The sequence below is a fragment of the Lepidochelys kempii genome, chromosome 12 (assembly GCF_965140285.1).
Source record: "Lepidochelys kempii isolate rLepKem1 chromosome 12, rLepKem1.hap1, whole genome shotgun sequence".
Lineage (NCBI taxonomy): Eukaryota > Metazoa > Chordata > Testudines > Cheloniidae > Lepidochelys > Lepidochelys kempii.
Genome location: NC_136391.1, coordinates 43,708,773 through 43,726,516, shown reverse-complemented (window position 1 = coordinate 43,726,516; position 17,744 = coordinate 43,708,773). Strand labels below are relative to the sequence as shown.

At 49.2% G+C, this 17,744-nt stretch overlaps 1 protein-coding gene across 4 annotated transcripts in view; it reads right to left on the bottom strand.

The window, feature by feature from the left end:
* PHLPP2 (PH domain and leucine rich repeat protein phosphatase 2) overlaps nt 1-2,702 on the bottom strand; it is a 143,512-nt gene extending 140,810 nt beyond the window's left edge. For all 4 annotated transcript variants that reach the window (XR_012154557.2, XM_073308382.2, XM_078848154.1 and 1 more), the window contains exon 1: nt 2,559-2,702. Coding sequence is in view for 3 of the 4 variants with exons in the window: in XM_073308382.2 (XP_073164483.1) it covers nt 2,559-2,633 (75 nt within the window). In the remaining variant the exon portion in view is untranslated. The remainder of the gene's footprint in view (nt 1-2,558) is intronic.
* Nucleotides 2,703-17,744: the final 15,042 nt, after the last annotated feature.

The window sequence follows — 17,744 nt, the reverse complement described above, 5'->3', positions numbered from 1 at the left end:
GTGTAATGTATGTATAAAATGCATATTAAGAGTTATCAACATAAACTGAAATTCTGTCTGAAATGTTTACACCAGGGAAGGGGGTAAACCTGTTTCTCAATCTCAAAGGACGCGCTAATGCCTCTAGCCAGGTGTCAGCAAAGTTGATTGGCAATCACCCGTCAAGTGGCCATTCTTTGGCAACAGAGGAAGGCAGGCACTCTCTATGCTCACAGTGGGAAGGCACTTTATCTAGGGGTAACCCTCAGGCAAATACATTTCAAAGGTTGACTGGACTATAAAAGCGAGGGACAAAAACACACCAGATATTCTCCTTCTCTTCCTATCTCTTTCACCTAAGACAACAGCCTTTGGACTTTGGGAGGAGTTCTGACCTGAGAATTTGGTCAGCCCTATTGCTAAGAACATGTGGTAAGGATTTTACCTTGAACCAAGTCTAGTTTGTTAAGTTTTAGTTACTAGAAAGCGTTTCTTCTTTCTCTTGTAACCATTTCTGACTTTAATACCTTATACTTGTACTCATTTAAATTCTACCTCTTTGTAATTAAACTTGTTTTATTCTTTAGTCAAAACTAATCCATTGTTGTGCTTAAACTGAATTGTTTGGTAATGCCAACTAAAGTACCAAACTTTTGTATATTGACTCCTTACAGAGGCAACAGACCTCTAATATCTGAACTCTCGCCAAGAAAGCTGGACAGTGCAGAACACACCTTTTGGGGAAAATCCAGGACCAGGAGTGTGTTGGGGTCACCCTGCAAGTGGAAGCCAGAGCATGACTGGAATGCTGCTGGAAGGCTGCAACTATACACAGACACTCAGACTATGACAGCAAAGATGATAATTTGGAGGGAAGCACAGCAGGCACTGAGGACTCCTGTTTTTGCCTCCTTGTATGAAACTCCTCAGAAGAAGAGGTGTGCTGGATCTCAAGTACAGTAGGAGTAAAGCAAGCAGTTCTGCTGGCTTTGCCAAATAAATGCCCTTTCCCAACACAGAATCCTGTGTGAAACAAGCTGGAAGTGTTACTAATAACACAGGTAAGGGAACTATTTTTAAAGTACTTTTAACCAGCTAGTGACTCACTCAAGGTCACATGAGAAGCCTGCGGTAGAACTGAGGCGAGAACACAGGAGTCTTGGCTCTTAAGAACCCCTTCTTCCAAATCTTGATCCCTCACCACTCTCTGTTTTTACCATTTAAGCTTGTCTATTTATTAGTGCTGTGTTAAGTGTTCTACTCTTAAGACAGCATCATATCAACACAAGAGTGTGTCTCATTTCTTGACACTAAAACTTTTGCTGATGCCTCCCTTGTTGTCATCAACTCTGCAATTTGCCACCCCTTGCTGTACTCTAACTCAGACTAATCTTCTCGTGGCAAGGACCATTTTATTTTTGCTGAAGTGCCAGGCTCACTGGTGATGCTATTTGAATAAATACAGAACCAGACAATACCAAAGAAAGGGAGTAAAAGAAAAGTATGCCTTCTTGGAGGGAAGGGGAGAGGTTTTGTATATGCCTCTGGGGCAAGTGAATGTCATGGTTTTAAGTTAAGTCCTGTCTATACTATGGTAATCACCATGAACTTCTGACCACAGCATTATTAGGAAACCAATGTAACCAACATATGGCTCCATTAGAAGTCTGTCGGGGTTCCCTCTGCGAGAGGTCTTGGAGGAGAAATTCACATAATCCAAATCCCACTCCCTGGGCTGCCAAGGGGTAAATTCCCTTCTTCTGACATTCACAGACTGCTTCAGGAGCCAGACACGATGGATGACGACCCGTTAGACACGTCCACCACCAAGAAGCATCCCAGTGTGAGATCAGCAGATGGATGAAGAGCTGCGGGCCCAGGATCAAGCCAGGGAAACGAGGGGCGATGCCCACATGCAGTTGGGGAGCGCGGGCGGAACGGTGCATTGGGGAACTTGCCGGCGCCCTGCCCGCACCCTGATTAAGGCCCCCCAGATCACCCCGGGGGCCCCCAGATCACCCCGGGGGCCCCCAGATCACCCCGGGGGCCCCCAGATCACCCCGGGGGCCAGGGCTCCCCTCTCCGCGACGTGCGGGGGGACGCGCTTATTCCACCCGCTCGCCAGGACGCCGCCCTGGCCGCGGGTCTCCAGCTCACGCTCCCCGGGCTTGGGCGCCGCCGCCGGCCCCCCAGCCCCGGAGGGCAGCGCCGCGAGCGTGTGGCCCCCGCCCCGAGCCCCCGGCAGCAGGGGCCGCCGCCCGGCGCCGCCTCTCCCGGGCCCGGCACGTCGGGGTCTGACGCCCCGAGCGCTCCGCGGCGGCCGGCACCGTGCGCCCCGTCGGGGGCCGGAGAGCGCGCCGCACGGGGAGGCCCTGCTCCGGCCGCGGGCCCCTCGCTCCGGGGTAGGGCCGGCCGCGCCCCAAGCCCCCCCCGGCCCGGCCCGGCCCGGCCCGGCCCGGCCGCGCCCCAAGCCCCCCCCGGCCCGGCCGCGCCCCAAGCCCCCCCCGGCCCGGCCCGGCCCGGCCGCGCCCCAAGCCCCCCCCGGCCCGGCCCGGCCCGGCCCGGCCCGGCCCGCTCACCTTCAGCACCCGGATGCCCCCGCGGCTCCCGGTCCGGCTTCCGCGGGCGCCGCCTCCGCCTCCCGCCGCCTCCATGGGCCCGGCGCGGCCCCAGCCTCCCCCTCAGCAGCGGCGCCTCGCGCTCGCCGCGGCGGGCTCCCAGCCGCGCCCACGGGCTCATTAGCATAACGGGCCCCGCCCCCTGCCGGGCCCCGCCCCCTCCCGGAGTGGAGACTGGGGCCGGGGCCCCTCAGCTGCCGCGCCAGCTTCGGCGGGGGGGGGGGGGGGGGGGGCGGAGCAGAGAACTGGGGGCAAGTTAGGGCACTGGGGGGGCCTAGCCAAGGACAGAGCAGGGGGGGGAAAAGAGGGGGGGGCTAGTCGGGGAGGCGTGGACAGCACAGGCAGGAGCGCATGGGGGGCTAGCTAGGGGGCAGGGCATGGAGGGGGGCCTAGCCAGGAGTAACAGGAGTGGGGGGGCTAGCAGGGGAGCTCTGGGGGGAAAGGAGCGGGGCTAGCAGAGGAGAGCATTGGGGGGTGCCTGACCCGGGGGGGGGCGCTAGCCAGGGGGAACAGGAGGGGGGCTAGCAGAGGAGAGCATTGGGGGGGCCTAGCCAGGAGTAACAGGAATGGGGGGGCTAGCAGGGGAGCTCTGGGGGAACAGGAGGGGGGCTAGCAGAGGAGAGCATTGGGGGGGCCTAGCCAGGAGGAAGAGGAGTGGGGGGCTTGCCAGGGGGAACAGGAGGGGGGCTATCAGAGGAGAGCATTGGGGGGGGCCTAGCCAGGAGGAAGAGGAGTGGGGGGCTTGCCAGGGGGAACAGGAGGGGGGCTATCAGAGGAGAGCATTGGGGGGGCCTAGCCAGGAGGAAGAGGAGTGGGGGGCTTGCCAGGGGGAACAAGAGGGGGGCTATCAGAGGAGAGCATTGGGGGGGCCTAGCCAGGAGGAAGAGGAGTGGGGGGCTTGCCAGGGGGAACAGGAGGGGGGCTATCAGAGGAGAGCATTGGGGGGGCCTAGCCAGGAGGAAGAGGAGTGGGGGGCTTGCCAGGGGGAACAAGAGGGGGGCTATCAGAGGAGAGCATTGGGGGGGCCTAGCCAGGAGGAAGAGGAGTGGGGGGCTTGCCAGGGGGAACAGGAGGGGGGCTATCAGAGGAGAGCATTGGGGGGGCCTAGCCAGGAGGAAGAGGAGTGGGGGGCTAGTAGGGGAGAGCATTGCAGGGGTTGCCTCACTGGGGGCAGAGCTGGCGAGAGCCAGTAGCAGTAGGAAGAGGTGCCTGTTTCTCCAAGATTGGGGGTGATAGAGAACATGCTCTGGCCAGATAACCAGTCCTGTAGGAATAAAGCTCTCATGGTCATGCAGGCTCCCGTAGCGATAGTGCTAGGATGAAATCACAAACCAAAATAAACTGTCTATATCAACAATACTAAAACTGCTTCCAGCCTAACTCCAGCTTTCGGAAAAGCCTGGATAAATAAATGCGCTTGCAGTGTGCTCTGGAAGCCTGCAGGCTAGTGCCTATCAAATAAAGGGAAATGCAAGTTCCCGGTTTGAGGGCCTTCTAATGCACAGTCCTCCATACCTACAGCTCTAGGCCAGTTCACGTTCCTTGGCTGATCTCAGCTGTCCGAGTGGGAGGAGAGAGACTACACTGGAACTGATTTAAACCTGTCAAATGCACAGAAGTCTCACTACTTTTTTAGTAAAGGGCTCCTGGTGTTTTGATCTGAGAAGCACATTTCTCAAGTAATGCAAATACATGATCTTACAGCAGGGTTTGTATATGCGAATAAGCAAACACAATTTATTTGAATCGTATCAGCGTAGCAGGTTAAATATCAGCTACTCTTTGTGGAGGAATCTTTACTCCCTTGCACACAGTTTTGTTTATGCCCTAAATACAGATTTAAATGCACAATCACTTCAGTTCTTTCTCCGATTTGTAGGTCACCAATCACAGGTGCTAGTCTGGGTATGTACCAGGGCAGGCAGGGACACTCTGGAGGGGTGTATGGGGGCAGGAGGCAGGGCAAGGGGAGAGACCTGTCCCCAAACACTGGTGGAGCCAGGCCCCCTGGGTCCTGAATTTGCTGGAGCCTGGGCACCACAGGCCCATACATCTCGCAGCCCCTGAGAGCCATGTCAGAGGCCTAAGACAGCATAGCAAAGCTCAGTAGTAAAGAGTTTCTGGCACTAGCCTTCACTCTCCTCATCATCTCCAGAAGAGCAGGGACCTCAATAGTACAGATGCCAGGTAAAAAACCATTTTGTCAATAAGTGTCCTGAATCAAGATCTCTCTCAAAGTTAGCCAGGTGGCCTGAAGAGCTTCCCCAGCACTTGAGAACTGAGACAGCCCTCCTGCTCTTTACAGATCACGCACATCTGGGTTTTGACCTCCCCAAACACAAGGGCAGGTGGCTTTCTTAGTAACCTCACCCATGCTGCTTGCAGTGTCAGTGGATCCAAGGCAGGGAAAATAGCTAGAGGGGAAAACTGGACCAATGTGTCTGATATTAGGGGAAGCAGCCCAAGATGTCTAGCCATACCGGATTTCCCCCATCAGCACAGGCACTTAAAAAAATTAACTACATTAAAAAGCAGCACCCAAAAGGTTCAGAGAAAGAGAAATCTGACAGAACAAGCATTAAGGGTACAGTGCTCCGAGCTCGCTCCACCATCAGCAGTCAAAGGAAAGTGGAGAAAAGTTGGGTTTCCACCCTTGTGGGGGGGAGGCAGGTAACCACAATGGACATTGCTTTCTGGCCAATACCATGGGCACATTCACCATGGGTGGGGAGGAGGGTTGTCATCCACAGGAGAATTTCCAAAAGGAGGATGTATCAGATTGTAAGTAAAAGTTCACATGCTGGAATATGATGCTGAGGTAAGGGAAGGATGCTGTGGCAAATACCATGACCAGAGAATCAGAAGAGAGCTGGATAAGTTCATGGAGGATAGGTCCATCAATGGCTATTAACCAAGATGGGTACAGAGGAAAAACAATGCTCTGAGAAGTGTTCCTAGCCTCTGTTTCCCAGAAGCTCAGAATAGGCCACAGGGGGATGGATCACTTGATTACCTGTTCTGTTCATTCCCTCTGAAGCACTTGGCATTAGCCACTGTCGGAAGACAAGATACTGGGCTAGATGGAGCTTTGGTCTGACCCAGTATGGCCGTTCTTTTTGTTTGCTTGTTTTTGGAGTGTTGTGAATGTTATTCTTTTTATGCTGCAAAGGCACTATCAATGAATAAGGTTTTGCAACATTTCCTTGAGGTGCTCGGACTCTGCAAACAACCAGTCTCCTTTGGAAGTTCATTCTGTAGCCATATCCCTTTGACTCAGAGTACTTTGTCCCCAGCACTCATGTGCTTCACTTTGGGTTTTGTGATCTGCACTGTCCCACAGAAGCAAAACTCTCTTGGCAGTTCAAAGATTGATATTTGGTCTCTTATGCAGCAAGGCACTAGTCCTGGGATGTACATGCACTTGTTCCAAGACTGGCCCCCTTTCACAGAATTGCTTTTCAAGTGAGGGGTCTGAGGGAATAGGAAGGTCATGTGAATATGTAAAAGGACATGCTGAGAGATATAAGGGCAACTTGGGTTCTGTTAGGAAGACTCCAAGGATAGAGACAATCAGGATAGAGACAATTTTTCACAGTCCCAGGCAGAGAAGAGAAGCCTGCTGGGAAGGTGGCGGTCAGAATCTCTTATGTGAGGTGTCAAGGTTCCTCCCCCACTCTGAACTCTAGGGTACAGATGTGGGGACCTGCATGAAAACCTCCTAAGCTTACTTTCACCAGCTTAGATTAAAAGCAAAAGTGGATGGGAATCTGGGAGGCAGTGACCATGAGTTGGTTGAGTTCAGGATCCTGACACGGGGAGGAAAGGTAAGCAGCAGGATACGGACCCTGGACTTCAGGAAAGCAGACTTCGACTCCCTCAGGGAACGGATAGGTAGGATCCCCTGGGGGACTAACATGAAGGGGAAAGGAGTCCAGGAGAGCTGGCTGTATTTCAAGGAATCCCTATTGAGGTTACAGGGACAAACCATCCCGATGTGCTGAAAGAATAGTAAATATGGCAGGCGAACAGCTTGGCTTAACGGTGAAATCCTAGCGGATATTAAGCATAAAAAAGAAGCTTACAAGAAGTGGAAGGTTGGACATATGACCAGGGAAGAGTATAAAAATATTGCTCGGGCATGTAGGAATTAAATTAGGAGGGCCAAATCGCACCTGGAGCTGCAGCTAGCAAGAGATGTTAAGAGTAACAAGAAGGGTTTCTTCAGGTATGTTGGCAACAAGAAGAAAGCCAAGGAAAGTGTGGGCCCCTTACTGAATAAGGGAGGCAACCTAGTGACAGAGGATGTGGAAAAAGCTAATGTACTCAATGCTTTTTTTGCCTCTGTCTTCACGAACAAGGTCAGCTCCCAGACTGCGGTGCTGGGCATCACAACATGGGGAATAGATGGCCAGCCCTCTGTGGAGAAAGAGGTGGTTAGGGACTATTTAGAAAAGCTGGACGTGCACAAGTCCATGGGGCCGGACGAGTTGCATCCGAGAGTGCTAAAGGAACTGGCGGCTGTGATTGCAGAACCATTGGCCATTATCTTTGAAAACTCGTGGCGAACGGGGGAAGTCCCGGATGACTGGAAAAAGGCTAATGTAGTGCCAATCTTTAAAAAAGGGAAGAAGGAGGATCCTGGGAACTACAGGCCAGTGAGCCTCACCTCAGTCCCTGGGAAAATCATGGAGCAGGTCCTCAAAGAATCAATCCTGAAGCACTTACATGAGAGGAAAGTGATCAGGAACAGTCAACATGGATTCACCAAGGGAAGGTCATGCCTGACTAATCTAATCGCCTTCTATGATGAGATTACTGGTTCTGTGGATGAAGGGAAAGCAGTGGATGTATTGTATCTTGACTTTAGCAAAGCTTTTGACACCGTCTCCCACAGTATTCTTGTCAGCAAGTTAAAGAAGTATGGACTGGATGAATGCACTATAAGGTGGGTAGAAAGTTGCCTAGATTGTCGGGCTCAACAGGTAGTGATCAATGGCTCCATGTCTAGTTGGCAGCCGGTATCAAGTGGAGTGCCCCAGGGATCGGTCCTGGGGCCGGTTTTGTTCAATATCTTCATAAATGATCTGGAGGATGGTGAGGATTGCACTCTCAGCAAATTTGCGGATGATACTAAACTGGGAGGAGTGGTAGATACGCTGGAGGGCAGAGATAGGATACAGAGGGACCTAGACAAATTGGAGGATTGGGCCAAAAGAAATCTGATGAGGTTCAATAAGGATAAGTGCAGGGTCCTGCACTTAGGACGGAAGAACCCAATGCACAGCTACAGACTAGGGACCGAATGGCTAGGCAGCAGTTCTGCGGAAAAGGACCTAGGGGTGACAGTGGACGAGAAGCTGGATATGAGTCAGCAGTGGGCCCTTGTTGCCAAGAAGGCTAACAGCATTTTGAGCTGTATAAGTAGGAGCATTGCCAGCAGATCCAGGGACGTGATCATTCCCCTGTATTCGACATTGGTGAGGCCTCATCTGGAGTACTGCGTCCAGTTTTGGGCCCCACACTACAAGAAGGATGTGGATAAATTGGAGAGAGTCCAGCGAAGGGCAACAAAAATGATTAGGGGTCTGGAACACATGACTTATGAGGAGAGGCTGAGGGAACTGGGATTGTTTAGTCTGCGGAAGAGAAGAATAAGGGGAGATTTGATAGCTGCTTTCAACTACCTGAGAGGTAGTTCCAAAGAGGATGGTTCTAGACTATTCTCAGTGGTGGAAGAGGACAGGACAAGGAGTAATGGTCTCAAGTTGCAGTGGGGGAGGTTTAGGTTGGATATTAGGAAAAACTTTTTCACTAGGAGGGTGGTGAAACACTGGAATGAGTTACCTAGGGAGGTGGTGGAATTTCCTTCCTTAGAAGTTTTTAAGGTCAGGCTTGACAAAGCCCTAGCTGGGATGATTTAATTGGGGATGGGTCCTGCTTTTGAGCAGGGGGTTGGACTAGATGACCTCCTGAGGTCCCTTTCAACCCTGATATTCTATGATTCTAAAACTTCCCCAAGGTACAAATTAATTTTATCCTTTGTCCCTGGATCTCCACTGCCACCACCAAACTCTAACTGGGTTTACTGGGAAACGTAGTTTGGACACGTCTTTCCCCACAAAATCCTCCCAACCCTTGCACCCCACCTCCTGGGAAAGGTTTGGTAAAAATCCTCACCAATTTTCATAGGTGACCACAGACCCAAACCCTTGGATCTGAGAACAATGAAAAAGCATTCAGTTTTCTTACAAGAAGACTTTTAATAGAAGTAGAAGTAAATAGAAATAAAGGAATCACCTCTGTAAAATCAGGATGGTAGATACCTTAGAAGGTAATTAGATTCAAAACATAGAGAATCCCTCTAGGCAAAACCTTAAGTTACAAAAAAGACACACAGACAGAAATAGTCATTCTATTCAGCACAGTTCTTTTTCTCAGCCATTTAAAGAAATCATAATCTAACACATACCTAGCTAGATTACTTACTAAAAGTTCTAAGACTCCATTCCTGTTCTATCCCCGGCAAAAGCAGCATACTGACAGACACAGACCCTTTGTTTCTCTCCCTCCTCCCAGCTTTTGAAAGTATCTTGTCTCCCCATTGGTCATTTTGGTCAGGTGCCAGCGAGGTTACCTTTAGCTTCTTAACGCTTTACAGGTGAGAGGATTTTTGCTCTGGCCAGGAGGGACTTTAAAGGGGTTTACCCTTCCCTTTATATTTATGACATGAGGCAAACCCCGTTTTGGTGGAGTTGTCAACATGTGATCCTAATGTGGTGCCTGAGACTGACAATGGAGGAAGGGGTGAGAAATGTGGTCCAGATAATGAAGAACAGTAAGGCAGCAGGATAAGCAGAATGGTTAAGGCATATGGGGAAACAAGTGAATTCCAAAGGATTGGTGGAAGTCTATCTTTGTCCCAATGCATAAGAAGGGTAGTATCCATTAATGTGGAAACTATCAAAAGATAAGTTATTGTTGCACCGGATCAAGTTACTGGAATGCATCCTGAATATTCGAATTAGGAAAGTTGTGGAACCTGTCCCTGAACAAGAACAGTTCAGCTTTAGGAAATGATGAGGAACCATAGATGCCATGTTTGCAATTCATCAAGGGATAGAGAAGTGCCTAGAACAGGGATGAGCAAACTACGGCCCATGGGCTAAATCTGGCCCGCCAGCTGTTTTAAGACTGCCGTTGAGCTCCTGCTGGGGAGTGGGGTCTGGGACTTACGGTGCTTCATGCAGCTCCCAGAAGCAGCAACATGGCCCCCCTCCAGCTCCTATGAGCTCCAATGGTTCCCTCTAGTGCTCCAATGGGAGCTGCAGGGGCGGTGCAGAATGCAGAGCCACCTGGCTGCGCCTCCGCATAGGAGCCAGAGAAGGAACCTGCCATTGCTTCCGGGAGCTGCTTGAGGTAAGTGCCCCTGGAGTCTGCACCCCTGAGCCTCTTCCCATGCCCCAACTCCCTGCCCCAGCCCTGATCCCCCTTCTACCCTCCAAACCCCTCAATCCCAGGCTGGAGCACCCTCCTGCACCTCAAGCCCCTCATCCCCAGCCCCACCCCAGAGCCTGCACCCCTTCCCGCACCGCAACCCCCTGCCCCAGCCCTGATTCCCCCTCCCGCCCTCCAAACCCCTCGGTCCCAGCCCAAAGCACCCTCCTACACCCCAAACTCCTCATCTCTAGCCCCACCCCAGAACCCACACCCCCAGCTGGAGCCCTCACCCCCAGCCCAGAGTCCCCTCCTGCACCCTGAACTCCTCATTTCTGGTCCCACCCTGGAGCCCTCACCCCCTCCCGCACCCCAACCATAATTTTGTGAGCATTCATGGCCTGCCACACAATTTCTATTCCAAGATGTGGCCCTCAGGCCAAAAAGTTTGCCCACCCCTGGCGTAGAGCTTTAACAGGGTAGCTTCTGGGCTTTTAGAAGACCGAGAAAAGGCATATGATCAAGTAAACAGAAGGATGCTCACAACAGTACTGAGGAAATATTGAGTGTCCAATGATTTAATAACTATGGTGAATGCATAACTGTGATCCAGAGATATTTTGGAATAACAAGCCCCTTTGAAATGGAAGTTAAACTGTATCAGAAGTTGGCCCTCAGTCAGCTGCTGTTTATCATATTGATGGACTATGTCAGCAGGAAGATCCCAAAGAGAAAAGGTGAGAAGCTGGTATAGGCAGATAACATAACAATAAGGGCATCCTCAAAAGAAGACCTAGATGAAATAGTAAGCCAGTAGTATCACCAGCTATGCAAGCATGGGATGAAAGTAAACATGACTAAGACCAAGGTCATGTGGATTAGTAGAGGTACGATAGGGAAACTGGATATAGAGATTAATGGAGTAAGACTAAACCCAACTGATCCATTCAAGTACCTTAGTAGATGGGTTATAGAAGCAGGCATGCTTGAATGTTAGTTTCAGTCCAGCCTGGGGAGTGCTGGATGAGTATGGAATAACATCTCAGGTGTTGTTTCTGACAAGCATAGGGCACTGAGACTGAAAACCCAACTGTACAGAACTGGGGTCCCCCCAAAGTGTTCAAGATGAGATGTCTTCATGCACTAAAAGGAGTAACATGAAGGTACAGATTTCAGAATGAAAGCATTGGGATGGAAGGCAAAGTCCATGATGTGGCTGACAAAATCCAAGTAGTACAACTTCACTGGTTTGGAGATGTACAGAGGATGAATTAAGAGAACCTGGTGAAGACAGCATGGCAGGAGAGGCTGATAGGAAACCAACCCCAGTGAAAGCCCAGGAAGCAATTGGTGGATTGCATCAAAGAAGATGGACCTTAATGCAGCCCTGGACAGACAAAGATAGCAGATGCTTGCATGACAGCCTGACCCCAAATGATGGGATATGGGGAAGTAGTAATAAATATATTAAACATAAGACCTAAGACGGGACCTTGAGAAAAAATGGTAAATTATCAATAATAGTGCAGACAAGGCAAAAGTTTTCAATAAATATTTCCATTCTGTATTTGGGAAAAAGCAGATGATGTTATAATATATGATAGCACTCTTCCCATTCCACTAGCATCTCAGGAAGATGTTAAACAGCAACTACTAACATTTTAAAATTTGCAGGTCCAGATAATTTGCATCTAAGAGTTTTAAAAGAGCTAACTGGATAGATTACTCAAACATAGATGTTGGTTTTCAATAAGTCTCAGAACACCAGAAAATTCCAGAGGACTGGGAGCAAGCGAATGTTGTGCCAATATTTTAAAAGGGTGAACAGGATGACCAGGATAATTAGAGGCCAGTCAGTCTGGCATCAATCCAAGCAAGATGATACAAGATTCAGTTAAGAAAGAAATAAAGGGGGTTAATATAATTCACGTGAATCAACATGGGTTTATGGAAAATAGATCGTGTCAAATTAACTTGATTTTTTTTTTTTTAATAAGATTAACAGTTTGGTTGATACATATACATAGACTTCTGTAAGGCATTTGACTTGCTAACACACAACATTTTGATTAAAAAACTAGAATGATATAAAGTTAACATGGCACATATTAAATTGATTAAACACTGGCTAAATGAGGGACCTCAAAATGTAATTGTAAACATCACTGAGCAGGCGTGTATCTAGTGGGACCCTACAGAGATTGGTTCTTGGCCCTGCGCTATTTAACATTTTTATAAATGACCTGGAAGAAAATAAAATAAATTACCAATAAAAAGTTTGCAGATGACACAAAAATTAGAGGAGTGGTAAATAATGAAGAAGAGGGTGATTTGCTTCACCCTGTAAGCTGGGTGCAAGTAACCAATATGAGTTTTAATATGGTTACGTAAAAATATACATCTTGGAACAAAGAATGCAGGCCATACTTACAGGATGGGGGACTCTATCCTGGAAAGTAGTGACTGAAAACAATTTGGGGGCATGGGTGGCATATCTAATAGGCAGGGGAAGGCTGTGCCTACTCAAACAGCCCCATGGGGTCCCGCCTACGCTCTGTCCACGGGGCCCCCAGTGCTGCTAGTTGGCCCCAGCCCAGGCAGGCTGCTCCTCCTCCGGGAAGGAAAGCCTGCTGGGGCAGCTGGGATTTGGGGCAGCTGGGGGGTCCGTGCCACCCAGCGCTCCAGGGTGGGGGGTCCATGCATCCCCCACCACTCTGGAGCTGGGGGGCTGCCCGCTTAGTACTCTGGGGGCCGCGTGCCACCATTGCTGCGAGGCTAGAGGAGGGGCTGCTTGCCTGCCACCCACTCAGGGCTCCGGGGGACTGGGTGGGGGCCACGTGCCACCCACCGCTCTGGAGGGGGCTGCGCGCCAGCCGGTGGTCCAGGGCTGGGGTGGTGCGATGCCCTGGCCAAAAGGTTAATGCGACCCTGGAATGCATAAACAGGGCAATCTCAAGTAGCAGTAGACAGATACTACCTCTACACTTGGCACTAGTGCAACTGCTGGTGGAATGCCGTGTCTAGTTCTGATGTCCCCAAATTCAAAAAGGATGTGGATCAGTTGGAGAGGGTTCAGAGTAGAGCCATGAGATTATTAAAGGATTAGAAAACCTGCTTTATAGTGATAGACTCAAGGAGGTTAACCAAGAGAAGGTTAAGGTGTGAATTAATTCCTGACTACAAGTATCTACCTGGAAAACAAATATTTAATAATGGTCTCTTTAGTCTAGCAGAGAAAGGTATAATGCCTGGAAGTTGAAGCTAGACAATTTCAGAGTGGCAATCAGGCATACATTTTTAACAGTGAGGGTAATTAACCATGGGAACAATTTACCAAGGGTCGTGGTGGATTCTCCATCACTGGCAATTTTTAAATTAAGATTGGATGTTTATCTAGAACAGTGGTTCCCAAACTTTAGCAACCTGTGAACCCCTTTCACTAAATTGTGAAATCTCATGAACCCCCTCTTAAAGACGAATATTTCCAGGGATTTAAGTTTAAATTTCCTCCGCACTCCGTGGGGCTCCTGTTGCTGGACCCCATTGACCGCCCTGGTCAACTGAGCTCCACGGAGCTTGGGCTGCAGGGACCACTGGGGCTTGGGCTGCCAGCCCCAACTGCCCAGCCCCGCTCTCCCTGGGGCTCAGGCTGTCAGCCCTGCGCGGAGTGCTGGGGTTTGGGCGGCCGGCTCCCCCGCTGACAGGGGCAGGGCTCGGGCTGCTAGCCCCAACTGCCCAGCCCCGCTCTCCCTGGGGCTCAGGCTGTCAGCCCTGCGCGGAGCGCTGGGGTTCGGGTGGCCGGTTCCCCCGCTGACAGGGGCACGGCTCGGGCTGCCAGCCAACTGAAATAGCAATAGATCTGTAGCCTACTCTGACAACTTTAGGCACATGCCAGGAGATTACTGTCCCTAGTTCTCTCTTGCTACATCATTGCTCCCAAATAGGTTGGTCTCAGAGTTATCTTTCAACTGTGCTTTTTGCAATTATTCATCACTTCAAGAACTCTTACAGTGCCAAATGCTTCAGCCCTCTCCTATGTGCTGCCATTGCTGAGACGTGCATGCCCTTCTTGCCTTGCTGTACAGGCCAGGCTTGCACTGTGCACTTCATTTTCAGGTTATACATTAAGTATGCTGAGGAAGTGTGTGGCGTTGACAGGGCTAGACTCCATCAGAGAGGAACGATGAAGTTACTATTGCCCTGATTCAGAGGGGTGGGCAAAAAGAAATTGGCTCACCAAACACGTCTTTGTCCCTTTCTAGAACCATCACTAATGGGTGATTTTACTGTGCTCTGTCCCCCCACTAGAGGATCCCCAGTAGAGGATCTAAGCAAAGCTTTAATCTGGGCAGCTCACCTGACTGTGCTACTTTGGATTGGAAACAAATTGCAAGGTGCTGTCCCACTGCCAACAGGAAGCACAATGTTGAGCTATTGGCCTGAATTTTCCTGCGAATGCCAAGCTGGTCACCAAAAGGAGGACACCTACAGACCAATGTGCAGATAAGGCTGTTTGCCCCATTCCCTCATTGACACATGCAACCTAAATGCAGAGGCTGAAAAGTTTTTTTCCCCATCATAAGCTATTTCTCCACTGGGTTCTCCTATGGGGAAGTTAGGGCAACAAGCATCATCAATTTCCACCCAAAATGGGACAATGTGAAGGAAAGCTACTGGATTATAGTTCAACACTGTTGTTGTATTGGAGGGGATTTCTATAATCAGATTATTGTAGGGACACACAATCATGGCACAGTGGGTCTGGACTTCTGCAGAGCAAAACAATCACTGGGTTACTTCATAGATGAAAACAAGACTAGTGTCATACATCACAGGGATAAAGTCAGCAGAGAGCGCACAGCTGGCATTCATATTGCTTCCCTCCAATGATAATTGGACTGGATACTTCTTCATACCTAGAGATATCAATAATAAAAAAAAGAGGACCAAATATCACAAAGTCCAGACTGAACTAGAACAGACTCCAAGAATGGATTGCAGGAGTAATTCCTTACGTACTGCTATGATGGAGAGACTAAGACAAGCCATACCATATGGCCAAGATTCCTGTTTCCCCTCTGCAGCATTCAGTAGCCCCACCAGTATGCAATAGCACTGAAGGGGTATAGTTCCTAAACTTGTTTATGGATTTGTGGCTGGGCAGCCTTCTCTTAGTGAGAAATTTATGTAACATTTATAGGTTTAATACGCACCTGTCCTCATTCTGTTAGGCAAGCGCACTGGCAGAATCTGCAAGCTCTGTGGCATTTCCAGTGGTCACTGCTAAGGCTCTTCCAGGCGCCTGGCCTTCTCATGCCCACTAGTGATTAGCCAGGTAGTCATGTGGTTAAAAACCCAGTCCTCTCCCACTACACTTGAAAAAAGTAACAAGACACAGTTTTAAATCACTGAGTATTGACTTTATTATTAGTCACTTCATAATTTGTTTCAACTGAAAGACAATACACACAGCAGAATTCTAATGCATCCCATGTAAATGTTTACATCTGTTATGCTCCTCACTCACCTCTAAGACTTAGCATTTAATTAAATTTTTTTCACATCTCAAAAATCTGCAATAGTTAGAACGTCATCAGGCTCCCCTCTCAGAAAGGACTTTTTTTTTTTTTTTAAATAGAGTCAAGGAGATGGGATTCCATGTAAAATGTAACTTACAACTTCAGGAAAGAAAAAGGACTACAGGAATAAAGTGAGTTCACAGAGGGAAGCATCCAATGACTCCTTCCCTTACAGCCCCCAAGCAGAAAATGAACACATGGAAAGCACATCAGGAGGTCTAAAAAAGCCATCCTTGCTGCTCCAGAACCAGGCCTAGGGAAAGGAATGAAATGCTTGTCCCAGATGCTTCAGCATCTTCTGGGTTAAATATCCAAGGACTTGTGTAGGCAGCAGCTACTCACTGCTATTGCTTGAAAGAGTTGTTTACATCAATTCCATGTGCCGTTCCCCCAAGAAGCTGCACAAAATCAAATCTCAGGACTTTTACTTGCCTCCTCCCCATCTCCTCTGCCTTCAGCCTGATTCAGCTCCTATTCCTTCTGTTGTCTCATGGCTCAAAGATATTAATACATTCACTAGAGGGGGGGAAAAATAAAAAGATATTCACCGCCTTCTCCCAGCCCCAAACTCTCTATGCAGAGTGTTAAAAAAGTTAACTTTAAGTCTGTATCCTGCCCTCAGCACTGTCCCCCTGCATTAAAATGGGAAGCATGTCATCAGATGTGGCAGTCAACCAGACATGTACAACTGTCCCATTCCATTGGTGTGAACGTAAACAGTGCTCAAAGCACTTTACAGAGGTGGGCAAGTATTATTACACCCAAGTTACAAACAAGGAAACAGGATGGGGTTTAAGAGACTTGCCCAGGGTCAAGTAGCAAACAAAGGGATTGATCACTAGGTGTGCACAGCGGGTATGAAGCTCTCTCTCTGGTATGGTGTTAGCACCATTATCCCTAGCAAGAGGAAGGCAGAGACCTCCAAGGACAACGGAAATGCTTAGCCTCTTCATGATGATTATCTCACAGCCAAAGGATGGCCTCAAACTGAACGTCCTACAGGTGTACAATCCACACCACTCACCCTGCCACATGCAGTCTCCTAAACTTAGTCAGGAGATTCAGGACAATTGCACCAAAACTTTGTGTCAAGTGCAGAGAGCTCCATACATATACAAACATCTCTTCCATGGACTGAGGCTGAAGAGGAGCCAAGCACACAAGAGGAATTTATCCCAACAAGCTTTCCATTTGGAAAGCTACTGGCAAAACACATGCTGCTCCAGAAGAGAGGAAGTAATGGCACCTGAAGCAATGAGGTATTCAGCTTCCAGTTGTACAGCAGTCAACAGGCCAGAGCGACCATTGCTTCTGCAGCATCAGCTCTGACCTCACTTATGCCCCAGCATCACTGCTCTTCCTACGAAAAAGGAACTATTGAAGTGCAGCAGTCTTCACAGTAACGAGCGACTTTTTTGTAGCAGGTGCAGCCTTCACTGAGGAGAATGGGAGAGTTTGTGGGAACTAAGGCACAGACTTAGCTTGATATCTGAAAGTGTTTCTGAACCAGAGAGATGCCCATCACCACCCTCACTCATGGCTGAAGTGAATGGGAAGTAACGCTCAACACTTCCAAGAATAGACCCTTATACAACTGTTAAATATCACTGGGTTGCCTGTAACATCACACTTCTGTCTGAAGCAGACACCTCACCCTCAATGATTTGGCCAAGATATTGCTCTTCTTGTAAATGCTACAACCCAGGATCAGTTCTGTTCTCAAGAGAGACACTGTGTGGGTGCAGCTTATTCTTCCTATAGTCTCAAGCAGATGCCAATGCCAGCAGAATGCTACAGAGCTTCTATTCTAATCAAAAAGGTCTTAGCTGATCCCCTCCAAATGTTGGAAGGCAAAGAGATGGCCTCTATGACTAAGAGATAAACTAGTGCTGCTGTAGGGACCTACCCATCAATCATACTACAAAGCCTTGTGCCAATTTGACAGTATCATTTAACACCATTTAAAAAAGCAGTCTGAACATAAATCTTTAATGACCACTTTTCAAAGGCAAAGGCAGAGCAGCTCTCTCTACTTTCTCTAAATGCCCAGGGTCCCACACTTGTATGCAGTCTCACAGAGCCCAAGCCTACACAGCCTGCTCTGACCACCCATCAACAGTTGGCAAACATCAGA